At 40.8% G+C, this 26,713-nt stretch overlaps 1 protein-coding gene across 6 annotated transcripts in view; it reads right to left on the bottom strand.

Moving 5' to 3' along the window:
- Nucleotides 1–26,713, bottom strand: part of adcy7 (adenylate cyclase 7) — a 192,208-nt gene that overhangs the window by 20,531 nt on the left and 144,964 nt on the right. For all 6 annotated transcript variants that reach the window (XM_060838122.1, XM_060838118.1, XM_060838123.1 and 3 more), the window contains 9 exons: nt 24,358–24,549; nt 24,212–24,255; nt 20,096–20,176; nt 16,690–16,759; nt 15,785–15,882; nt 15,607–15,691; nt 13,278–13,409; nt 8,672–8,746; nt 5,222–5,391 (listed from right to left, as the gene is read on the bottom strand). In XM_060838122.1, coding sequence (XP_060694105.1) covers nt 5,222–5,391; nt 8,672–8,746; nt 13,278–13,409; nt 15,607–15,691; nt 15,785–15,882; nt 16,690–16,759; nt 20,096–20,176; nt 24,212–24,255; nt 24,358–24,549 — 947 coding nt within the window. The remainder of the gene's footprint in view (nt 1–5,221; nt 5,392–8,671; nt 8,747–13,277; nt 13,410–15,606; nt 15,692–15,784; nt 15,883–16,689; nt 16,760–20,095; nt 20,177–24,211; nt 24,256–24,357; nt 24,550–26,713) is intronic.

Below are 26,713 nucleotides of genomic sequence, written 5' to 3'. Positions count from 1 at the left end.
CATCACTGTTGCACACTGGCAGCAAATGTGCCATCCACAAGATGCGCAGTGACAACTCACCAAGATTCATTTGACAACCCCTTAAAATGCCACGATTTCTACCACCTAGAAAATCAAAGGCAGCAGATTTGTGGAAACACCACCACCTGCAAGAAGTGTGCACACAGAGCTCTCTCAGCTCCAAGCCTCACAACCATCCTGATTGGGAAAAATATTGCCATTCCTGAACTACCACTGGGTCAAAATTCTGAAAATTTCCCTCGCCAACAGCACTGTGGTTTCACTGACACCAGGTAGACTGCAGCAGTTAAGGGAAGCAGCTCACCACCACCTTCTGAAAGACAATTAATGCTGACCTCAATATTAATGCTGGCCGATGACACATCAATAAGCTTTTGTTAAAAAAAAACAGGGTATACCAGTAAGCAGGCTCCTGCAGCCGCTGCAGATATCAGGCCCCATCTAGACATGGTTGTAGGCACAGGAAGAAGAAATCCTTTCGAGGGCACCTCAGCATTTCATTATAAAAATGCTTCATTATAGAAATATGACACATAAATATATCTTCACGCTTACTGTTCTAATGTTTGCTGCTGTGTCATTTCCTCTGCTGGCACATTCACAGTTGTGTGAGGTGAAAGGGAGGGCATCTTTCCCGTAACCAAGGAAATGATGCCCATCCCTTGGGGCACCACTGACTGTCTCACTGCATCAGCACTGTGTGCGCCCGTACTCCCTCACCTAACCCAGTGAACCAGGGACCTGGCATTTGGGCAGCTCAGTCAGAGAGAACATCCAGGGGCCTACACGATGTGCCATCAGTTCACTGGCAAGGTATTAGGCCTGGAACTGTAACATAGCAGACCCGGTACAGGTAATTAATGGAAGCAATGCTGAGAGGTGACTCACAGCTACAGGAGCAAAGTGTCGTCTCCTTGCATGAGCTTTCTATAGCAGGGCCTCAGGAGCTTCTGTGCAAGGAAGGCAGAGCACTCCACTCCTTCAGTGAAGGAATACCTTCACTATGATGATGGTGTATGTGTGCGCGAGTGAGAGACTGCGTGACAGACAGAGAGCGTATGCATGCGAGAATGCACAGTGAAGTGCAGTGTAATGATGCAGTGTAGGATCCTAGCATTCCACAAGACTGTAGGGAGAGACAGAGCAGAATGGGACTAACGACTAGGCAGGAGGTCAGAGACCTGGGGAGCCTTCTTCAGGTTGTGAGCTCTTGATTTGGTTTTTCTTTAATTGGGGTTTGGGGGGGTGGGGGGAGAGAGTCTAGAATATCACAACCTTCCATGAATTCCTATTTGTGGGAGAACCCACAGCAGTCCACTTAGAAGTGTGCACACAGAGCTCTCTCAGCTCAGCTTGGTGCAGGAGGAAGACAGACCTGGCTTTCATTGCAAACAGTAAGGTCAAAAGAATCATTTCTTGGTTAGTGAGGTGTGTTGGCTAGAGGATGTTGCAGCTCCCCAGCCAGCAGGGCCATTGTGTACAGAACATGTCCACCTGGCTCAGTCTCCTGGAAGTGGGCAACTGGGAGGTTTCACTTGTTTCTCTGATTCTTGCACTATCCATTTCCTTGATGTCTGTTACAGCCTTCCTGAGTTATCTAAGCATCAGCTTCCTCCTCAGAGGAGATCTCCCACTCCCCCACTGCACCCTGTCCCAGGCAGAGCTAACATCTATAATGTGGGACAGCCTGCCTGAACGTCCTGCACTGCACCTCCTATCTGGCCCAGGCATCCAAATCTCCACTTCAGGAGGCCGATGGCCTTTTTTATTCAACCGGGGAATGTGGACAATGCTGCCTGGCCAGCCGTTTTATTGTCCGAGTCTAATTGCCCTGGAGGTGGTGGTGAGCTGCCTTCACATATTGCAATAGTCCTTGTACTGTAGATGCTTGTACAACAAACTTAGGGAGAGAATTCCAGGATTTTGACCTAGCAACCGTGAAGGAATGGTGATACATTTGCCAGTCAGAATGATGAGTAGCTTGGAGGGGAACTTGCGGAAAGTGATGATTCTGCTGTCCTTGACCTTGGGTTTGGAAGGTGCTAAGGCTCAATGGTAAATTTCTGCAGTGCATCTTGTAGATAGTACACACTTCTGCTATGAAGCATCAGTGGAGGAGGGAGCGCACGTGATACCAATCAAGCAGCTACTTTGTCCCGGATGGTGTCAAGTTTCTGGAGTGTTGTTGGAGCTACTCCATCTGGGTAAGTGGACAGTATTCCATCATATTGGCCTCCTCTACAGTGGCCCTTTAGGAAATGTGTGCAGTGTTGAATCTCGATTTAATGTCACCCTGTGGATTTCTGACAGGTAACATGAGCCTGGGGTGGAGGGTAGAAGATGAGTCAATGCACGGAACTTTATGCCAAATAGGGACATGTCCCACTGCACAGACAATATGTTAAGCTTTCATTAGTAAGGGAAGTGAATGCTGACTACTCTCAATGCTAAGGACCTGTCCTGGTTCTTCTGTACCCTAAACAGGGTCATTTCAAGCATGACTAATGGATTAATGGATTACAATTGGGGTTACCATCACAGTTCCAGCAATGCAATGAAAATGCAGAGCAATGGGAGAGGAGCAGCAAGTCCAGGAGTTGAACAACTTCCAGCAGAAACCAAACAGACTCCACATGAGATGGTCAGAGCTGAAGGTCCCCTCAGTATGTGTCATGATCTTTCATCCTTGATACTATTCCCTCTCCCCAGTTTCACCAGAGAACAAAAATGTCACTGACTGTTAAATTATTGATGCTTGGCACCCACACAATTTCCTTCTGTTCCAAGAGATAAATGCAGCGTCTTCTTCTTTGATTTATGTCCACCTTTGGTGATTGCAAAATAAAATGTTAATCTTTGGAAGCATTGGAAGGCGCTTCTGTAATGGACATTCATCACGGCTGAGGTAAAATGCTGGACTACAAGTGGGCACTCAGGTAAGTGTAGCACTGACTTAAAGAGGTTGTCAGGTGGATGTGGCTAAGGACCAGTGAGTTGTGTGACCTGACCCTTAAGCAATCCTAAGTGTGGGAATGTGCAGTTGCCACCTATGTGCTGTAAGTAGGGTTAGTTTGCAGCTGCTATGCATCTACGCTATCAGTGAAGGGAAACTCTGGGTTGCCAATGCTTGACTGGGCATACAGCTGGGGGGTCAAAGATGGCACTGACACCAGGGGTGCTGGCATACAGTAAGTTGGAGAATCAGGCGAGCCTCAGACAAGAGGACATGTGGGGGGCATGGTAGGTCATTAATGAGGCAAGTTTGGGATGTTAGCACAAGAAAACTCGCTGGGTGTCACAGAGAGAAACCTTCCAACTAGCTGGACAAAGCTGACATGTTACCAAAATAAGGCAAGATTCAGCCGCGGATTTCTTAATTAAGCAGAATTTAATCTGGAATGCAAAGTTAATTCCAACAAGTTTGTGGCAGTAATGAGATTCAAATGCATGCAGCTAGCCCCTCACAACCTAATAGTAACACACAAAAACCAAGATCTGACGGTCGAGAACTTAAATCACTGATGTTTTTCTCAACTGCCTGAATCTAATGGTTGGCCACTCGCCTGCCATTCTTCTCACCAAAGTGGGGAGTGGAGAATCCACACCCCAAAACCATAATGCTACACTCTGAGCAGCAGTGCATGTGGAGAGCAGGACTGATCGTTCTCTAGAAACACAACCTCCACAACCTACACAGCACAGCACAAATCTTCAATCATTTAACTGGGGAAACACACTGAACAACGTCAAAAACATCTTTATGTTGGGGGTCGAACCTTTCAAGAAAGTATGGGAGTCAGCTGCTGACACAAGCCTTCCAAATTTCATTTATACAAAAGCTGTGTACAGTTTTGGTCAACCCTATTTGAAAAACTATATAATAGCTTTGGAAGCAGTTCAGAGAAAGTTCGCTTGACTTATTACCGAGACGAAGCTCTGATGAAGAAAGGTTGAAAAGGTTAGGCCCATTTGCATTGCAACTTAGAAAAATGAGAGGCGATCTTGGAGAAAGATACAAGATCTTGTGTCCTTTGATCGAAGGTTTGAACGAGGGGACACAGTTTAGGAACCACGCGGTGTCCCTTTTTAAGGTAGTCATAAGGAAATATTCTCTCCCCCAAGATGTTGCTACAAGTGTGGGTTTGTCTTCTTCAGAAGATAGAGGAGGATGGGTCTTTTAATTTATTCAAGGTTAAATGAGATAGATTTTGGATAATGGAGTCAAGGGCTGTAGAGCTGAAAATGTGTTGCTGGTTAAAGTTCAGCAGATCAGGCAGCATCCAAGGAACAGGAAATTTGACGTTTCGGGCCAGAGCCCTTCATCAGGAATCTGGCCCGAAACGTCAAATTTCCTGTTCCTTGGATGCTGCCTGACCTGCTGTGCTTTAACCAGCAACACATTTTCAGCTCTGATCTCCAGCATCTGCAGACCTCACTTTTTACTCAAGGGCTGTAGAGTACAGGCAGGAACGTGGACTTAGACCAGAATCAGACTAGATATCGTACTACTGAATGTTGGAGCAGACGTGAAGGGCCAAATGGCCTGCTCTTTTTCCAAAGTCCTATGTTCCTTACCATTGGTTTGTCCAACAATTCAGCCAATAATTAGGACATAGTAGTGCAATTCTCAGAAGAGTAACGAATATGGAAAGATTAAAATGAAAACTATAAACATAAAAATTGCATCACATTTACAGAACAGACATATCTTTTAATATAGTAACTAAGGCTAATTATTTACAAGCTACAGCTAATGGTCCACATGATGAGTTATATAATTTCCATAGATGCAATGTTTAGCCCAAAGATACACCAAATAAACCCATTCTATACTGACACAAGTAATATTTATACAGATCAGTATCTAAAGGAAGCTGCAAACAAACAATCTTCAACACAGGAAATCAGCCATGTGCTTAAGAAATAATGCTTAGTGAAAGCCAGAAGTGGAAGGGAACACAAGAGAGCATCATTTAACTGGAGGATTTGATCCTCTCTCTTGGCCTAGGCATTTACAAAAACAATGTATGTGCTATATAGATTTTATAAAAGATTTCTGCACAATAATATTGCTGCCCAATCGGAGCACTTCTCACCAGTTGATAGTTTGTCTGCCTTGGACAGAAGCAGCAACGGGAAGGCAAACATTAAGGAAAATTTACAGTGACAGCATATACATATACCGATAGCAAAATCCTACCTGTTGTGCAGACGAAAATGGTAATCATCAAACAATGGAGCGCAGATATTTAGGAGAACGATGTTATAGACCACACAGGCAATAATTAATAGAAGTGCTTTCAGTTCAAAGCTCACTCTGAGGAAGACTGAGCAGGTGATGAGTCCCAAAATACAACAGCAGACATAATACTGCCATAAACAAATTTAAAAAGAATTAGAATACAAACAGCAGTGCTCTGTTAACTTTTTATGAAAAGATTAATCAATGTTTCAGATAATAGACAGAATGAAATTAATATTAACTAGCCAGTAATGGAGTAGCTACATTGTTATGCATTTATTCTACACAGCCACTATTGATTGGATGACATCAACAATTAACTACTTGCACAGTTATAGAATGGAAAGTTAACAATACCACTGAGCTCCCTCATTCATTCTCAGTTTTTTCTTGCTTTGTCAATATGCATCATTGTTCCTAGTTCCATTGCCAGACTCATTGCTCTCAATCATCCAGTTTTACAGATTACGGCGGCACGGTGGCACAGTGGTTAGCACTGCTGCCTCACAGCACCAGAGATCCGGGTTCAGTTCCCGCCTCAGGCGACTGACTGTGTGGAGTTTGCACGTTCTCCCCGTGTCTGCGTGGGTTTCCTCCGGGTGCTCCGGTTTCCTCCCACAGTCCAAAGATGTGCGGGTCAGGTGAATTGGCCATGCTAAAAATTGCCCGTAGTGTTAGGTAATGGGTAAATGTATGGGTGGGTTGCGCTTCGGTGGGTCGGTGTGGACTTGTTGGGCCGAAGGGCCTGTTTCCACACTGTAAGTAATCTAATCTAATCATTACGGCTGCCCTTACAGATCTCCTAAGTCTAAGAATTCAGCAAATTCAAACACACAAGTTCTGCCTCCTTTATTCAGTACACTTAAAGCAGGGATCTTCCTAGTCTTAAGTGTACCCTTTCTGGACAATGTCTTTGTTGAGATGGACATGAGGAAAATGGGAGTGGGGTGAAGAGAATATAGGCATTGAAACAAGTACACCAATAAGGAGATAAAGTCATTTACAGCCCCATTCCTATGGCCATTCACATTGAACCAGATGAACAATACAACACACTGGATTTGCAGATTCCTGATCCTCCACTTGAAACTTCTGAAAATGATCAATGGTCACTCTCACATTTCTCTCTACTTGCATCATCTTTAACCCATAATCTGTACTCTCGCAGGAAAGTGCTTATGCAGCTATACTTAATAACGGAGAGCAGTCTTGGGTCCACCTTTAATCTACACAAATCTAGTTCAATTCTACTTTTCAGCACATTCTGACTCTGACTTATAAAACCCTGCTCTTCCAACAGCTGGGTCTTTTAAATCTAATTTTAACAGCAATGCACAGAACAGCGTCCCTCAGAGAATGTCGTCAATGACAGTAGATTCGGGGCAAAAGAAAGCCTACCCCTTTCTTATGGCAGTTAAAGTATCTAGTCTGAAGGTTCGGGGATGAAGAAATGAGTGACTGGGTGGATGACTGGGTGATTGAATGTATAGGTGGGTGAGGTGAATGCATGGGAATTGGGGTACGTACTTGTGGAGTAGTGGTTTGGTAGGTATGATGGCTAGAAGGTTAGGCTGTTAATAGAAAGCTGAACGATTGGGTAAACAGGTCAGGTCAAAAAACTGTGAACAGGTGATGGGTGGAGGAGGTGGTGGTAAAGGAACACAGGCATGGTCAGGGTAAGAGGGGCTGGAGGGTGGTTGTGGTAAACTGGGAAGAATTGTGTGAATCAGGAATTGGTGGTGGGGAGAGGAGGAGGAGGCAGGTGTGGTAAGGAGGGTGAGCAGAAGGAGATTCAGTTGGTGAGGAGGGACAGGTCGCCAGGTCAGGGGCTTATTCGGTGAGGGCAGGAAAGAAGCTGGGAGTGTAAGGATGCTTAGTTGGAAGGGTCAGGTCAGGAGGGCAGTGAGGTGGGCCAGAGTGTATATGTGTACATGTGCATGCGAGTGAGAGAAGGTCAATGTGTGTTAGAGATCGGGATCAGTGCTGAGGTTTTAATTTGTTTAACATTTCTGAGGTAATTATGGAGTAAGTACATTAGAACTGTCCCAACTCTTAACTTAGAAACAGAGACATTCATGGGAGATTCCCAGGAAACTGGGCAATTGCCCTCGGAGCCTTACATTAAGGCTTCCACAAAGTTCTGAAGCACATATTCACTCATACATCCAGGTTCCCATGACCAGAAGCTGCATAATCTGACCCATTATATTACAAAGTGAACTTAATAACCCTGGCTCTGTTTCAGATTATTAACGAATTTAAATAGGGGAGCATCAACAGTACTGCAGCCTGAGGATCCCAATCAAGCAAACTCCATTGAAAATACATCGTTTTGCTACAGCATACTAGCTAATTTACAAATTTTCCTTACACTATAATTTTAACACTCCAGTGTGAATCTGGTATTCTCTAGTAAACCTAAAAGGGTCACATAAATAATTGGCTGCCTATTTCATTTTGTCCAACATTTCCTTTTCCATTGCCTTCAAAAGCCTGCTTTGCACTTTTGGCAAAGGCCATCTTTACACCATGGGTCTTGGATTGGACATACAGTTCTTCAAGCTACCTTACGACAATCCTTTTTGGAAATCCATGCACTTAACAGATCTCCAGAAGCAATCACTCCTGCAATTTCTTCAATATATTGGACCAAATTTGACTGAACCAGTGTTGGGTAAACTCCATTCTGAGCAATCGTTAGTCACATCCGTCATTGTACTTTGCACTAATTTCTCATATAGCTCCCAGATAATGAATTTAATTATTTTCATGATTAGGGCACCACATGCACCTTCCACAAATTTGAAAGTATGTGCTATCTCCATTTCCTACAGCACCTCACAAAATAAAAACTTTAAAATGCCCTCATGGCTTTTACAACTTCAAGTCAGCTTTATGTTAACTGTGTACACAACCCAATCCAAGGGACAGAATCAACCTTCTCACAGTTAACAAAAACATACAAAATAACTGTCCAACTCTTTTGTCAAAACTTGTTGTCTGAGTAGATATTAATATTTATAGAAGGAGTCTTCTAAAGTGTAACTTTAGAACAGCAGCTGAGTTACATCAGGACAGCGTAGGCTGTTTATATTTTGGCTACTTCATCTCAAGGTCTGATCTTGATTTCAACAGCCCTCCAAGATGCAATGGGTTGTGAGAAAAACGCATTGTTAGAAAATGAAATCTAATCTACGGCAATTTTTTTTCTCTTTCTCCTCACTGTTAAAACCAGTTTTTTTCAGCAGGAAATGTTAGACACAGTTAATATTTAATGCAACCATTATTTTATTGTGAAGCACAAGCAACGTTTAAAAATTATTGGCATCATCATTTAAAAACATTTTCTGGAGGCAAATTTACTTGCAAGAAAGAATTGAGGAGATATTAATATTCATCTCTACTCACAGGAAGGCAGTCGGTATCATTCATTGAAGATTTCGTCTCATTGTGCACTGTTTCATTGGCAACTTGCAGGGATTGCTGAAAAGAAACCAGCAATGCTCATTATAATTTTCACTGACACCATGGGTGAGAGACTTGCCATGGACCTTGAGCAATAGCATAACTATATACTCTGCTCAGATTGTCCACACTAGATTGAGAACATTGACACATCTTTTACATGCAAGGCTCAAGGCTGTGTGTTATGTAACAGTGCTCTGAAGCATTTCTGATTTATTTAAATGCTTGGATGAAAAACTAAATGTACAGACTTCACATTTGAAAAATAAGATTACATCAGCAGATTCACCTCCAGCTTTAATTCTGTGTCCAGCGTAAACTGGTTTGCCATCAATGACGCAGAGGACATTGCCCAGGCCAATTTGGAGAGGCAAAAAATTGCCACGATTGTGTAGAAATGTTATGCACATGAATGCATCTTCAAGGGAATGCTATTTTTATGCAGTTATCAATTAGTAAATGGACTGACCTCCAGGAACATAAAGTAAGCATCATCACTTCCAAACCACATCTTATCTTGGAAATATAGTTTCATTCCTTTACCTTCATTCATCAACATTTTTGGAATTCCTATTTAAAACTGTCGCAAACACGTTACCATCTCAAAGACACCAACAGATTAAGAAATCCCCAAGACCACTACCTTTATAAGACAGACAATTGGCATCAATGTCAATGCACTGACATCATCCACATCCTGAGAACAAAACAAGCTTCTAAGAGGAAATTCTCCCTTCAGAATTTCCTTCTCAAAATATCAGAAAGCAGATGTGCGGAACAAAAAGAACATTCACAACATTTGTAAGTTATGGGTCTTCTAAACTACTGATAGAACATATGCCAAAATTAGAAATACTGTAAATGTGATCCATTTTGTTCCCTCTTTCCTTGCTTCATTTTAAATGTCATATACAGAAAATCTTGGATAACTTTACAAGTCACAGAGATTTACATTACAGAGTCACAGGAAAGTTACAACACAGAAAGGTGCCATTCAGCCCATCAAAAGGCATTTGGTACACTTTCTTTTATTGGTCAGAGGACTGAATTCAGGGATTGGGAGGTCATGTTGTTGCTGTATTCCAAAATTGGCCTAACCAATTCTGGTCTCCCTCCTATCGGAAGGATGTTGTGAAATTTAAAAGGGTTCAGAAAAGGTTTACAAGGATGTTGAGAGGATTGGAGGATTTGAGCTATTGGAACAGGCTGAATAGGCTGGGGCTGTCTTCACTTGAGCATTGGAGGCTGAGGGGTGACCTTATAAGAGGTTTATAAATTCATAACAGGCATGGATAGGATAAATAGACACGGTCTTTTCCCTGGGGTGGGGGAGTCCAGAACTAGAGGGCATAAGTTTAGGGTGAGAGGGCAAAGATAAAAAGGGGACCTAAGAGGCAACGTTTTCACGCAAAGGATGGAGCGTGTAGGAATGAGCTGCCATAGGAAGTGGTGGAGGCTAGTACAATTACATTTAAAAGGCATCTGGATGGGTATGTGAATAGCAAGGGTTTAAGAGGGATATGGACTCAGTGCTGGCAAATGGGACTAGATTAATTTAGGGTATCTGATCAGCAGGCATCAGTTGGACCAAAGGATCTGTTTCTGTGCTGTACATCTCTATGACTCTACGTTTCTGCCAGGTATTATGATCACACTTATCAGAACTTGGTCCGCAACTTTACAATTCCTGGCTTCAGGTGCAGATCAATGTTCCTTTCAAAGAATTGAGTAGCTCCACCTCAACCACCAAACTGAACAGTGAATTCCAAAGACCCACCATCCTTGGAGTGAAAAAGATTTTTGTCATGTCCAGTCTAATCCTTTTACTACCCCCATTAACTCTGACTCCCAGTAACTGACCTCCCTTCTAGGGAAAATTGGTCTTCCCTGCCCACTTTATCCAAGCCCTTTATTATGTTTTTCCATCTCAATTAAATTGGCCTTCATCCTCCTCTGTTGGAATGAACACAACCTGGTCCTTATACTTGCATATTCAAGCCCTGGCAACATTCTTATACATCTCCTCTGTTTTCTCCCTACAGTAGTTGTGTAACCATAAATGTCCATAAAACTCCAACTGTGGTCAAGCCAATGTTATGTATGGCTCCAGGATTACATCTCTACTCTTGTATGCAATACCTTGTCCAATGAAGAAAGATTCTCATTCGCCTTCTCTACCACTTTATCCACCTCTCCAGCCAACTTCGGGGACCTGTGGTCATGTACTCCAAGGTTTCTGACTTCTTCTACTGTGCTCAATATCCTCTTTATTGTAATACATTCTTTTGTTGTGTTTGCCTTCTCCAAAAAAAAGCCTCTTACTTCCCAGAACTGAATTCTGTTTACCACTTTTCCACCCACTCAGCCAGACCATTAGTGTCTATCTGCAGTCATCAATCATCCTCTTTACTATCAATTACCGGCAAAGTTTTGTGTCATCTGCAAATTTCCCATTTATGCTTCCCACATTTAAGGCTAAATCATTAAAATCACAACTAGTAAGGAGCCTAAAACTGAACTCTGTGGAACACGACTGGAAACCACGTGGCTTTCACAAAAACATCCAGCTACTACCCTTCATTTCCTGTCACGGAGCTAATTTTGGATCTAGCTTGTCACAGACCCCTGTAGCCCATGGATTTCAGTTTTTTTTTAGAAACAGTCTGCCATGTGGGAACTTATCAAATGCCTTTCTAAAATCTTTGTCGTTAACACCTACTGCACTACTCATGTCAATCCTCCTTACTACTTCCTCAAACATTCAATCAATTTAGTTAGATAGAGTCATAGAGATGTACAGCACAGAAACAGACCCCTCGGACCAACTTGCCCATGTCGACCAGATATCCTAAACTAATCTCGTCTCATTTGCCAGCATTTGAGTCCATATCCCTCTAAACCCTTCCTATTCATATACCCATCCAGATGCCTTTAAATCCGGTCTCAGCCTCCACCACTTCCTCTGGCAACTCATTCCATACATGTACCACCCTTTGCATGCAAAAAATGCCTCTTAAGTCCCTTTTAAATCTTTTCCCTCTCATTCTAAACATATGCTCTCTAGTCCTGGCTTTCCCACCCCAGTGAAAAGACTTCGCCTATTTACCGTATACATGCCCCTCATGAATTTATAAACCTCTATTAGGTCACCCTTCAGCCTCCAACATGCCAGGGAAAATAGCCCCAGTCTATTCAATCTCTTCCTTTAGCTCAAATCCTCCAACCCTGGCAACATCTTTGTCAATCATTTCTGAAACCTTTCAAGTTTCACAGCATCCTTCACATAGCAGGGAGATCAGAATTCAACACAGAATTCCAATAGTGGTCAAACCAACGTCCTCTACAGCCGCAACATGATCTCCTAACTACTTTACTTAATGCACTTGCCAATGAAGGCATGCATATCAAACACCTTCCTCACTACCTTATCTATCTACAACTCCACTTTCAAGGAACTATGAACCTGTACTCCAAGTTCTCTTTGTTCAGCAACACTTTCTAGGACCTTGCCATTAAGTGCATAAGTCCTGCCCTGACTTGCGTTTCTAAAATGCAGCACCTTGCATTTATCTAAATTAAACTCTATCTGCCATTCCTTGGCCCATTTGATTAAGATTCCATTGTACTGAAGTAAACTTCTTCACTGCCCACTACACCTCCAACTTTCATGTCATTGGCAAACTTACTAAAAGCCTTTATATAAATGGACCCAGCACCAATCCTTGTGGCACATCATGGTCGCAGGCTTCCAGTCTGAAAAGCAACCACCCATTACCACCCTCTGTCTTCTACCTTTGAGCTGGTTCTGTATCCAAATAGCTCGTTCTCCCTCCATTCCATGCGATCTAACCTTGCTAACCAGTCTCCCATGAGGAACCTTGTCCATACAGATCACCTCCACCGCTCTGCCCATACCAATCCTTTTTGTTACTTTTTCAAAAAAACCCAATTGAGTTAGTGAAACACTATTTTCCACGCACAAAATCATGTTAACTATAACTAATCAGTCCTTGCCTTTCCAAATACATGAAAATCCTTTCCCTCAGGATTCTTTCCAACAACTTGCCCACCACCAACATTCATTCCTGATGAAGGGCTTATGCCCGAAATGTCGAATTTCCTGTTCCTTGGATGCTGCCTAACCTGCTGTGCTTTAACCAGCAACACATTTTCAGCACCACCAATATCAAGCTGACTAGTTTATAGTTTCCAGGCATTTCCTTACCATCCATCTTAAACACAGGCACCACGTTAGCCAACCTCCAGTCTTTGGCAACTCATACGTGGCTCTCAATATGACTTCCCACTTTAAAAAACCCACACGGACAATCCCTGCTTAATCCAGGCCTCTCCAAGTAACAGTTAATCCTCCATCTCAATACTGATTCTCGTAATTTGCCAGCATCAAGGTCAGCCCGGCTGGCCTGTAATTATTTGGCTTCTTCCTACACACATTTTATGTGATTATACAATGTTTGCAGACCTCCAGTCCACTTGTGCTTCATCTCTATCTGGATATATTTGTCCTGATTATATTGTGATTACTCACCAAGTTCAAAACTGACACGATCAATACACCACCTATGACAATAAGTATCAATGGCAGCCGTACTATTGGTTTCTTTGTAACAGTTTCAGAGACGGTAACGAAGAAGTCTGACAGTGAGCCATTCACCCAGCGCTGTGTGTAAAATAGACAAGAGAGACTTGTTGAAACTTTGTCATATTTTCTTTTAGAAATTGCAAGTGCAAACTTGTCACACTGAGTCAAATAATAAAATCAAAATAACTAACGGCAAATTAATTAAATCATATTTCTAGAGTTTAACTGTTTAATGATCGCATTTAGGGACATTAATTTCTCCAAGTTTAAATTTGGGAAAATGCACTAATGAACCCTGCTCAAAATGAGTAAAATTGGCGCTCTAGGCTTTAAGAAAACGAGGAAACTGTACTCTTCGCTGTTATGGTGAAATAAAATATGGCCTAAATTTCATCATCCAATTTAACTTAAACTTTAATGAACTGAAATGGTTTTTAAAAAGCAACTAAAAACATTATCTTAAAATGGCAACAGGCAACACCTGACCACAAGTGGTCAATTTTCAACAGGTCTCAGAAAACAGAGCAGCTGAGTTCAAATTAACATTTTTATCCAAAGACAGGAAACCAGTTAATCCCTCCCAGACGCAAGTGAAGAAAGACCCACATCTCCTTTTTTTTTAAAATTATATATCTTGACGAGAATATTCACAAGTTGAGCAAAGACCATAAAACCAGAAACGTGGCCATTCAGCCCATCGAGTCTGCTCCACATTCAATCATAGCTGATAAGTTTCTCAACCCCATTCTCCTGCTTTCTCCCTGTAACCCTTGATACACAAGAACATGTCTATCCCAGTCTTAAATATATTCAACGGCCTGACCTCCACAGCCTTCTTTGGCAATAAATCCCATAGATTCACCACTCTCTGGCTGAATAAGTTTCTCCTTATCTCTTCTAAAAGGTCTTCCCTGTACTCTAAGGTTATGCCCTCGGGTTAGAGTCTTTCCTACCAATGAACCTTGCTAACAACTACTCTGTCCAGGCCATTCAGTATTCTATATGTTTCAATTAGATTCCCACCCACCCATCCTTCTAAATCCAGAGTCCAAATCCAGAGTCCATTAACATTCTCAGATGAAAACAATATCTGCAGTTATCAAACTTGGAGGCAATCAACTCCGATATGGGAATATGCGAACAAGCTGGTATTTCAGAAGCTGTCTGAGCAGAGGCAGGGAAAGAAACTAATGATGCAGCATTGAAAGGCTAGGAACCTCCTGGTCTCTCTAGGAATTGAAAAACAAACTGGCAATAAGACAAATTAAAAAGGAATATCATAACATCAAGAGCTCAAGGATGGCTGTAATATTTGCTACTGTTGATTCAAAAAACTAAGTAAATGACTAGGGTTTCGAATTAATACTTTCACCTCAAGAACATTCTAAGGAAACTAAACTGTATGTTCCTTTCATCTTCCCTTTGGACATTGTATCTTTGTACCAGTGTGTATGCAGGTTTTTATTATTTGCCTTGGGGTAAGCACATAATAAAAATACTCATGCTTTCATTCAAGAAAAATCTTGTAATTGGCAGCAGCAGAAATTAGTTAACTGCTTTTCAATCAGAGAGATGCACAGTCCTCATCATTTTCTATAGCTAAACATGGACATTGAAATGTTGGGCGCAGAGTCACTCTAATCACCTGTTCATAATATAATTACAGATCTATACTATCTCTTTCACAAGGCCATAAAAACCCAAAAGGAATTTGTAGTTTTATCAAAGTGCAAAGTATCAAAATCAGGAAGTAATGACAAGCCAGCATTAAGACTTTAGGTATATTATTGTTTGTAATATTGGGCTCCACACTATTTGAGAAGATCCAATCAATTTGGTGTTCCAATGAAAAACTATAAAGGGACTTGAAAAACTAGAATATTTGTCCCTGTGGGGAGAAAACAGTGAGGTAAGCTGCTGAGTCTAAACAGCCTTTCTCTGTATCATAGGGATATTTCACATGCTCACCCCTCACTGCGGGCTGTGTTTTCACCAGAGTGGTGCCAAACACAGTATGAGAGGTGACTAGCCCACTACCTTCCTCTCCTCCCCGCCAGCCAGTCTGGCCCAGTCCTCGAAATTAGAAAGGAACCACTGAAGTCCTTGAAAAATTCAGTCTAGAATTTCTAGGGTAGCAGATATACAGAATTGACCAGGTGTAAGCGCTGTGTATAGTGTTAAAACATTTTAAACTAAAGCTAAGTAGAAACAAGAATGAGAAATTTAGTAGCCTGAAATTTAGATAAGAAATAATCAATGCTTTGATTTAAGTCACCTTCAGATGAGCAGCAAAGCAAATGAAGAGAATTATCAGAAGAATAATTGCAGCAATTCCAAATGATATTCCCAGTAGAAATTTCCTATTGAGAAAAACATACATAGTTGGAGATGCAGTCAAGTAACAAAATATTTTACATTCAAAATTGATTAAAATAGACATGTGTAATACTTACTGTGGCATTACAAGCATGTGGATCACAAAGATGCAAATGAATATCAAAGTGGCACAACCAACATAATACTTCAAGGAAGGAAGACAGACTGAACGATACTGGAAGAGAAAAAGGAGCCTTTGCAGGAAATTATGTTTCCTCTTTGTTGAAAATACAGAATCAAAAATGGAGGTATTTCACAAAGTCTTCCAGATAATTAGCACTTTGAAGTGGGGACTGCTCCAAGGGATTGGAGGTTAAGGTATCAGCTGTGAGAATATGTCACCAGAAAGGATAATCAAATAAGTGCCTGAAAAGCACAATTCTAGGGAAGGTCTTTTACAGGTAAGATGCCGAAGGATTTGTGAAGAGAGCTCAAAGAATAAACAGGATTTAAGCTGTATCTGTACAAAATAGTTTTCATTCAGGTTCAAAACTTTGTGTCAAAGTTTCAGAATGCCTTAATTCTGAAAGGATCTGCTTTTATTGAATGTTACTTAGTTACCTAAATGTCACCTATTTTCAGACATCTTCATTTAAATTTAGATCACCCTTTTTCCTGACAAATTAAAATGAAGTCGAACTAAACAATGTGTACAATGTGTCATAGAATCTTTAAAAAGTATATTTACTACAGAGTATATGGGCTTCATAGTGAAGGGAGAACATGCTTTTTGTGAATGGGGCAGAAACATGAATGAAAGAATGACCATGAGTCCTTAAAATAATGATTTTCTGGATTTTTTTTTGCTTTGTGGCAATCTTTCAGAATTAAGTCTGGTGTTAGCTTTAATCTCACTTTTATTTTGCAGTGCCAGAGTACATAAACTGAAACAAAACCAATTGCTAACAAGAGACAATTTTTAGGAAGACAGTCCTCAAACATGGATTGCTCAAGATGCATGCATACACATTAGAAGACTTACCTGTTTTTCTAATCCCTTTTCACTGAATGACAGCAACAAAGGAGAAAAGACATCACATTTAACCCACTGCCTGTAAAAGGGGAAAAAAAATTGCAACTTAAGCCTGATAGATGTCATAATACTGTCAAGGCAAGCAGAATTTTATTTCCAAAATGAAACTTGTTTTCACAATTACGCATTTGCATTCTCTCCATTCATGTTCACCTCCCATCAAGGCATTATCCAAGAATCAATCATTCAACTATGAATCAGCTATTCAATGAGCACAAACATTCTCTCTGTACTTCAGCAAAGCAACCACCGGTCTTCATGAGAGTCTATAAAGTAGGTCTTTGCAGTCTTTTTGATCAGGACAGCAACAGCTCAATCATGGGCTCCTTAGAAAAAAACCCACGACCATCTCACGTGATGATTACGCAGCTGCACATTCAACTGGGATCATGAGACTACGACCATTAGCTGTATAAGTGTGTCCTGGTCAAAAAGCTTTCAGACAAGTGTTAAGGGGTTTTGTAGCCAGGAGGCTCACGTTCAAGTCTGACCAGCTCCAAAGCTGTGTAATAACATCGCTCAACAAGTTGATTCAAAAATAATGTTTAAATACCAGAATTTCAAGTGCTGGTTAGACAGAATCAAGACATATACTTTTCTAGTTAAAGTTTTAGTTTTAGTTCACACATCATGATCTCCAACAGCACTGATTACTTAGCCCTCATATTTGTAGATTTGTTTCGAATCAACTTGTTCAGAGATGTTATTACACAATGGAGCAGGTCGGACTTGAACTTGGGTCTCCTGGCCTCGAGCCAGACACTTTACCACTCGACCACCAGAGTCCCCATTTTTACATAACCAGCTTTCATCCACTTGTCCTTTACTAATTTATAACCATTTCTATTAGGTCTCAAGCATCCCTGTCACAGTCTATTTCATGATAACACATTGCCCTTTGCCTTCTTATGAATTTGAAAATGTACAACAAGAAAAGCAAACACAAAGCCACTTTTGGTAGTTGTCCTTTGGGACTAACAGCCTCATTTTGTTTATAAGAATTTATCTGTCCTTCATCTGACAAACTGTCTATTATAACAGTCTGATACTCAAAGTTATGCAACAAATAGTCAAGGGAAGTACCTGGCTCTCCATTCCCTTCTACAACCCATGCAGAATCTGCAATTTTTTAATCCACGCCAAACAATCTTAAACGTGTACCCGAACAGTCTGATTCTCATAACGTACAATTCTTATTTCTTGTCCTTACCAATAACCTTCACTGGGTCACTCCACTATACAGTCTCTCTTTTTTTATATAAGAAATAGTACCACCTCAATTGAAATTAGTTGCCCATAGCATTACACCATGTCTTAACACTCACTAAACTCTAAAGACTTAAGCCTTAATGAAAACATTTGTTTACATGCAGTACATTGAAATGCCCAAGAAAAGGAAAGGTAATTGCAATCCCTTCCCAAGCTAATGGCTCACCACTTATTACTGATGGTTTCTAGCCAAAACTAACTGATGTGGATTAAATCCTTCTACCATCTTCAACAAATTCTTAGTAAAGACAGCCCATGCTAGTGCAGGCATTTACAATTTGGCTGATCTATCTGGCTCACCCACCCTATTGGTAAGAGTGCTTCCTGCTGTGATACTCAAAATGTCATGCTGATGTTAGCAAATGAGAAAATTTTGCCTGTGTTCCATGTCCAGTTCCTGTCCATTGTTAAGTTTCCTCATTCAAAATTATTTTCTTGTGTTTACCACAAACAATTGTCGACTGATAAATTCTGGCTGCCAAATCTACAGATTGCACGATGAAAATGCTTTTTCTTTGTTCAACACCTATAAATCCGTAACCTCTACCTTGTTGAAATCCCTGCCTAATGGCACGCTTACCATAGGCTGAGAGAGTGGTCATTTTGTGTTTCTTAAAAATCGTTCCCTAAGATTCTTCATCCCTTATTACTGCAATTTTTGCTACTATTTTGAACGCTTTCAAAGACATATGGGCAAATTGCTTTTGTGGCTTCTGCCTTCTGAATTTCTACCCCTGATGTTGAAAACCTCTCCATTCAAGAGATTTTCACATTGTTACATTTCATTAAATGAATACAGACGCGCTGCAATTGAGTGAATTGTAGTTTCACACATTTTCTGTTATTTGGCTCATTGCCCCATTACTGTCATGAGTGCTCTTGGAAAGAGATGTTTTCAAGGATTCTTTTTTTAGTGCCTCAGGCATTATTTTTCAAGCAGTGCAAGTCTTTCTGCAATTTACTTCTATCAAAACTTCCGTTAGTTGCGAAAAATAACACCCCTGGTTCTTCACTAAAATGCTCATTCTTCAGGTGTGAGCCCTTATAAATGGTTGTTTGGGCATATTACCATGGTATCTCAACTAAGCTTGATTCTACCTTGGGCTCAAAGCCCACACATGTCCTTAATGTCTACCTTGGGCTCAATTACACATCTTCCCCCACCCTCCTCTCTGACCTATCACCTCCATTAACCTATTATACTCTATGCTACTTTCTCCTCACCCCCACCCCCCTCTCATTTATCGCTCCACTCTGCAGGCACCCTGCCTCTATTCCTGATGAAGATCTTTTGCCCGAAACATCAATTTTCCTGCTCCTCGGATGCTGCCTGACCTGCTGTGCTTTTCCAGCACCACTCTAATCTTTACTCAATTACACATATTGCCTAGAAGGCATCACAATGTTTGTCCTTCTGGTTTTCAACTCACAGTCTTGTCAAAATAATTAATTTTTCACTCACCCAAAGCACCTACCTGGAATTGAAACTTGATCCTTTCCTGTGTTTGTAGGGTTGGTTAGCTCAGTAACCCTACATGTTCGGTTAGCGTCACCGTACTAGCTGAGGTTATCACGAAGTTCCCACCTGTCTCAACCTTGTCACGAAGCATGGTGACCCTCAAGTTAAATACTTACCACCACAGTTGTCTCTCTCTCGAATGAGAGCAATCCTGTGGCCATCTGGGACTTCAGTGACTTTACTAAAACATGCAATTTTAAAGTTAAAAGTCACACATCATTAAGTTCTAGTGCAACAGATTTATTTGACGCCCTGTCAGGACAACCACCTGATTAAGGAGCGGTGCTCCAAAAGCTAGTGCTTCCAACTAAACCTGTTGAACTATAATCTGGTGTTGTGTGAAATTTAACTTTGTCCACCACCAAGTAATTAATTTTAAAATTATTTAAAATTATACTCTACAAACAAAGCAAGGAAGAGCATTTTCTTGTAAAATTTTCAAAAGTAGGGTGTTTGTTTCCTTCTGGAATACTCTTTACATTCAAGTGGTGACTTACAAAGATCTTAATACCCAAACAGTTACTAAGATGCATTTTCAGAAAAGGAGACAATTTAAATGTGACATACCTGTATGAATTTATCCCATCAATTGTTGTTATCATTTTATCATGCAGTTCCTCTTCAAATCTTCTTTTTTGAGATTTGTTTCTGGAGAGTTAACACTAAGTTACTAGATATAATACACTGGAGTTACACCTTACACTACTCTATTGCTCACAGACATGCAATCTCCTACATTTTCTATGTTATACAGTTACTCAAGCTTCTTGAACTACAGCAGAACTATTTGTGTAAAGATCATTCAGTCAACTTATAGCCACCTGTATTGACTAAAGAATTTTTACAATGAAATAAATTCAAAATTTTAAAAATGCATTAAGGACATTAGATTTGGCGTTAGATAATATATTCATGCCCACTGAAGAAAATCACAAATCTTCTCAAAATAAGCTAAGCAAGATAAAACGAGAGAGTAGAAGCTTGTGTAGCAATGTAAATTAGTGTACGCTCGTAAAATCTTAATCAAGAAATTCAGACTTTCAGTTACGCAGTGCATTTCATCACAGAACACTTTATAGGTAATGAAGTACTTTGATGTGTTACTTCCTATGATGTAGGATATACGGTGGCCAATTCTACACAAAACAAACTCAGAGAAGCAACAATCTGATAAATGACCAAGTAACCTGTACCCTTTTGATGCTGAATGAGGGACAAATATTAGCCAGGACACAGAATAAATCTCTGTTCATCTTCGAAATAGTGCTATGGGATCTTTTACATTCACTCATGTTGGCAGATGGAGCATCAGTTCAATATTTCATTTGAAAGACAGCATCTCTACGGGTGTAGCATTAATGTCTATCTCATTTTCTATCCACAAGCACTTGAGTGAATCTGAACCTAGAATCTTAAGACTCAAAAGCAAAGATTTCTACTAATTGTTAGCCAACCATAACAACTGACCATTTACATCACTTTAGGAGATGTTATTAATTCATTTCAAAAATTCAACAACATTCATGTTAATAGACAATATTTTATACTGAAAGAAATTATCAAAAGTAATCAAGCAATTAAAATGAAGATGCAATTGAAATATGCTTGGTAATGAATGATTTACCAAACCAGTTGGTGCAATGCAAAACTAGATCTACAGAAACCAACTGTCCTAAACTGATCAACTGAAAGAAAACAAAGGAAAGGATTTCAGAACCATTCTGGAAATATATTTTAAAAGGATGTTGTTAAATAATGCTTTATGACTTTGGCTCCCAAAAAGCAATCTTACAAAACCAGCAGCAACATTAAAGCAAACTAATTATAATCAATTGAATTGATTAATGGATAGATCCAGTAAAATAGCTGCCCTCAACTGTGAGCTTAGTGGACCTGGATAGCTTACACTGGTAATACTGCTGATGGTACAAGACTCACATGTCAAGATTTAGCAGCATTAGCAAGCACTAAGATTTGGTAAAAGCACCATTAAGGAAGCTCACTGCATTGGTTTAGCAAGAGAAGGACTAATAAATTGCACTGAAGCTCCAATAACTAATCAAATTATGTAAGCAAGGAAAGAAAGGCTGTTGGCACTCAGAAGATTGGGTAAAATCATCAAGAAATTATGAGCTGACTTGCCAATTATAAAACCCTTCCTCAGAACTGAAAGATAACATAGACAAACTGTATGTATAGAAACACAAAATTCAAGGAAAGCAAACACACAAGAGAAAACGAAGCTGCGCAGGTAAAGCCACCATAGTCCCAGAGGATCATAGGGCTTATCTCTCATTAGACAGAGACAACTGGTGGTGGTTTAATCGGAGGGTCAACACTTCTCAGGTGAGGGAAGTGGTTGTGAAGGACAGTCCTTCCACAGTAACTTCAGCTGATGGGACACTGTCCAGTGCCAGCTTGCTGGAGAGTTGGAGCAAGCAATGCAGAAGAGCTGACTGCATGGAGTGCGGAAGCATTGCTGCTCCTCTTGGCTCCACATCAGTTGGTCATCTCTGAAAAATAACACTTCATAAATAACCTTTTGCTGACACTCCCAGGAGTTACTAAGGTCTCATAACGAAGACAAGCCAAGTGTATCCCCTTGTCATTGTTGACTAATTTTAAACAGCCTATAGGCCCCTATTTTACATGCTCAAAGGTCTTAAATGTGTGCAAACATGGTCATATGTATACACAAAGGAAATGCTTGTGTGTCTGATTTCTCTCATTTGTTCTTTCCTAAATGTTGTTCTTTTATAACATCCCAGTTCTCAACAAAAATTTTGTAATTGGAACTTCAAATTTCAGATTTCCATCAGGTCTTACCTAACTGGTAAGAACATAGCTTAGAACTACACTTGGCTGAGCTGTCTCACTGTTTGCTACCATTATATTCTTCTGACAATAGAGGGAGCAGTGTGCGTATCTAATTGAATGCATGAATAAAATGCACTGACCTCATTTTGCTGGGTAGCAGAAAATGGAGAGTGAACATTATTGTGCTTCAGTTTAATTAACACAGTGGAAAAAAATGCAGAAATGCAAAGATAATAGGTGGACACCACCCACTTAACACAGGATACCCTTTGAACAATTCAGCAAGGTTTTGAGTAACCAAGCAACAAGATAGCTCGTAAGCTTTCTAATCCTCATGACTCAGAGTGGAAATCACGTGAAGCATTATCTTATTGTCAGGAGACCTCTGTCAAGCTCAACTGGGGATGGAATGGAGAAGCCTCCAACTAAGCAGCAAGGTGGCTCTGTGGTTAGCACTGCTGCCTCACAGCATCAGGGACCCGGGTTCAATTCCAGCCTCAGGCGACTGTCTGCAAGGGTTTCCTCCAGGTGCTCCAGTTTCCTCCCACAGTCCAAAGATGTGCAAGTCAGGTGAATTGGCCAGATAAAAACAATGACTGCAGATGCTGGAAACCAGAGTCTAGATTAGAGTGGTGCTGGAAAAGCACAGCAGTTCAGGCAGCATCCAAGGGTCAGGAAAATCGACGTTCCAGACAAAGGCCCTTCATCAGGAATACAGGCAGACAGCCTTCAGGCCCGAAACATCAATTTTCCTGCTCCTTGGATGCTGCCTGAACTGTTGTGCTTTTCCAGCACCACTCTAATCTAGAGGTGAATTGGCCATGCTAAATTGCCCATAGTAATAGGTGCATGGGTAGGGGAATGGGTCTGGGTGGGTTACTCTTCAGAGGGTCAGTGTGTACTTGCTGGGCTGAAGGGCCTGTTTCTGCACTGGAGGGAATCTAATCTAGTCTAATCTAAGGCAAGTACACAGAGCCATCAACTGCTGAGATGGGCACTTGATCATCCTTTTACCCCAACTCTGGCGAGATCACTTGGAGGCGGAGACACGACAGGGAGGTGACCCATTGGATTATTTTCTCAACTTGCACCCATGAGACATGGGCATTCATCTCACTGTCTCTCAGTAAAGATCCTTTACAGTGATTGATTGAGGTGGTACACTGTTGTTAAGCCCACTCTGAGATTCACAATGTCCAAAGAGAGCAACATATTGAACTTACAATCACTGAAAAATTCAAACAAGCATCCGAAGAAAGTCTGCAGACAAGTCTTCCCATAATTAACAGTGGGGGCTATATGTTCACCAATGACTACAAAATCAACATTGCCCCACTGAGATCAGATAATTCTGCAAGCAGCAGGGATGAAACAGAGATATTTTTAGTATACAAGATACATCACATCTCATCAAGTCATGGGGAATGTCTTCAAAATTTTAACATTAACATTTTTAATTGAGAAACAACAGATTTTGGTGTGGAACCAAACAATAAAGATTGCACACTGCCCTTGGAGTTGAGAATACAAAGGATGTAATTGTTCCCACTTTCACTATTCAATCATCTCCACTAAACTTGTAAAATTGCTCCTATCAGATCAGGCTTGGCTGGAAGGCAGCTTGAGGTTAAATAAACTGCCAGAAATAACTATCTCAGTTCGCAGTTTAAGAAATCATGCTCTAGCATGAGCTGAAACCTTCAAGCCAAAACATAGACGGAACAAAATCGGGGAGTAATTGATGAATTTTGTTCAAGAGCAAAGCAATGTTTCCTTGCCTAAGGGCTCTTAAATTACAACTGGATAGATGCATAAAGCACATAACCTGTACATAATGTGTAGCGCCACAGCTGAATGAAAACCCACCTATCTAACGTTCGATGTAGTCGAAGTGAATGCATGGGAATTTCCTGGAGGAAAGAGAAATTTTAAAAAGTGAAAACATATTCATCGATTTCCAAAGCAAAACATGCATTGTCCGCTTTTATCAACAGCATATTCCACCCACATACCTTCCGGATCTTTCCATTTGGTGCTGACATTTCACTGCTCTCACTTTCCCGTTGCTGAAAATGAGCAAAAGGTTTTGCTGCACCCCATGACTCCAGATATCGTGTCATACGGACAGATGCCCTCATTTTCAGCCCATCATTACCTTGTCTTGGCTTTGGTAGGTGCCGAGTCTTCAGGCTTTGCTGTTTGGTCTGTCAAAAACAATATATCATTGCAATTCAATTCTAAGTGTCAAAATCAAAATATAAAAACAATGACAACATTCAAAAAATTGAATTTATTTTTGAATACATTAGAAATAAAGCTGCTTTAGAAATAAAGAGTAACAAGGCACAAAGTAACTTTTATTTTTCAAGGGGTCTGCTTGAGATTTTCTCAACAGCTACTATCCGATTTTCTTTCTTCATTTTTACTAACTCATTTGAGGTGAAGTTCTCACGTAGTGACAATCTCTTCTGACTTGCATGGGCTACCTAGACACTCAGAAGCAAAATAAGAAGAATTCATCAATATCCTTGATAATTAACTTCTGTCCATTGAAGTAAAAGCCACAACACACAAGGAAAACATTGACTTCCCAGACAGAGTATTTATATTGACAAAAGATACAAGAATAAGTGAGCAACTAATTCTTCTATCAAATAATTGACATCATCTCCCCTTCCCAATGTATCCTCCCTCCACTTTTCCAGCCTCTTGCAGCCTAGTCTGCCTCTTTCATTCCATTAAAGCATCCCCCTCTCTCCCACTCTGTGGATGCTTCCTTCTGTTTCTGATTTCCTCTGCAGCCTCTCCTCCTCTTCACTAGCTTCTGTCTCTCTCCACCACCCACGCAGCTACTTTTTCTCTCTAATACCTCCTCTTCCAATGTAACATCCCTCCCTCAATCTCTAAAGCCCCGTTACAGCTCCCTCCCGAAATTCAGCAAAACTGTGGCTAGCTTCCAATCTCCAGCCTTCCGCGCTGACTGTCAGCCTCCTGTCCTGACACTCAGTCTCCCTGCATGAATGTCTGGCAGTTAGTCCCTTGGCAATTCCTCCATGACCCGCACATGCTTACCCTGCTCACTGTTCCTCCAATCACAGGTTGTTCCTTTCATGAACCTCTCATGACACGCAAGGGAGAGACCCAACCTGTGATTGGAGGAGCAGATCCGCACTGGTTCCTTTCATCCTATTAAAAAGCTGAGCAGCCGTTTTGAGTGAATTCCTGGGTGATTCCTTTGGGGCAGAATCACCCATAAATTTTGAATGCCGACTAGCTTGCTTAAGGGAGCGACGTTGTCAGATAGTTTCTGAACCCTCTTTGGCATCGACGATTTGAGCAAATTTTTAATTTTTCTCTATCTTTGACCCCACCACTTGCATTCAGTGGATATAAAGCATTTGGCATTATGTCCACTTAACTTTCCATTTGCAACTGCATGCAGGGACCAGGCTTCACACCAATATAACTCCTGTTAAACCATAAATGCATTTAATCATCTTAGTGAATTCTGAGTTGCTAAGCCATCAACAAAGTGCTTGTGCACTTTTGCATGCTTTGACGACACACTTATATCACTGCTACAACTTTCTGGCCAATAGTCATTATGTCAATTCCAAACATGCAGTGTTTAGAACAGCAATCCTCCAGTATATCAGTGGTTAAATGTATGGGCAGAACAGCCTTCAATTGCCAACCAGTGCTCAAAACCTGAATATTATGAAACAGAGGACTGCATTATTCAAACTGTCCAAATATTTAACAAGGATGGCCCAAGTGAAATACAACAAACATTGGAACATCCTTCAATATGGTCCCAACCAAAGTTATGCAAGACCAAACCCTATTCTACTAAATCAGGTCGGACCTTGATGAATATATCCCGGGCCTTTAATATCACTACTATTCAATTACATGATAGTTGCTGTACAAATGCAACCTTTAATGCTTGTTTTGCGGTCACCATTCTTTCAAATCACAGTTAAAGTGGTGACTAACTGCATTCTCAAATTTAGACAATTAGGTCACATTATAGATCAGCATAGTAATTACTGTTGCAATCATTTAGCCACCTGTCTTTTTCGTCATAGTTGACTTTTATTTCTCCAGTATTAGTGCTTAGCCACCATTACAAGTTATCTTTGCTTACTGATTACATCATCTGCTGCTGTAAGCTTCCCCACTAATACTGCAATTGAATGCTGTTCACCAGCTGTAAACAGGACCTCAAATTATAGAATTACCTTTGAATAGACTCCACCTACAAATTAAAATCCTAAGCACAATGGTACGGCCACACTACATATTCCCAGTTTTAGCACTAAGAGTACCTTTAGTAAATTGATTTTGTGTATTTTGGACTCACCGAGG

The sequence above is a fragment of the Hemiscyllium ocellatum genome, chromosome 17, assembly GCF_020745735.1.
Source record: "Hemiscyllium ocellatum isolate sHemOce1 chromosome 17, sHemOce1.pat.X.cur, whole genome shotgun sequence".
In the NCBI taxonomy this organism is placed as follows: Eukaryota; Metazoa; Chordata; class Chondrichthyes; order Orectolobiformes; family Hemiscylliidae; genus Hemiscyllium; species Hemiscyllium ocellatum.
The sequence above is the reverse complement of the archived record's forward strand: the minus strand, read 5'-3'. Positions and strand labels throughout refer to the sequence as shown.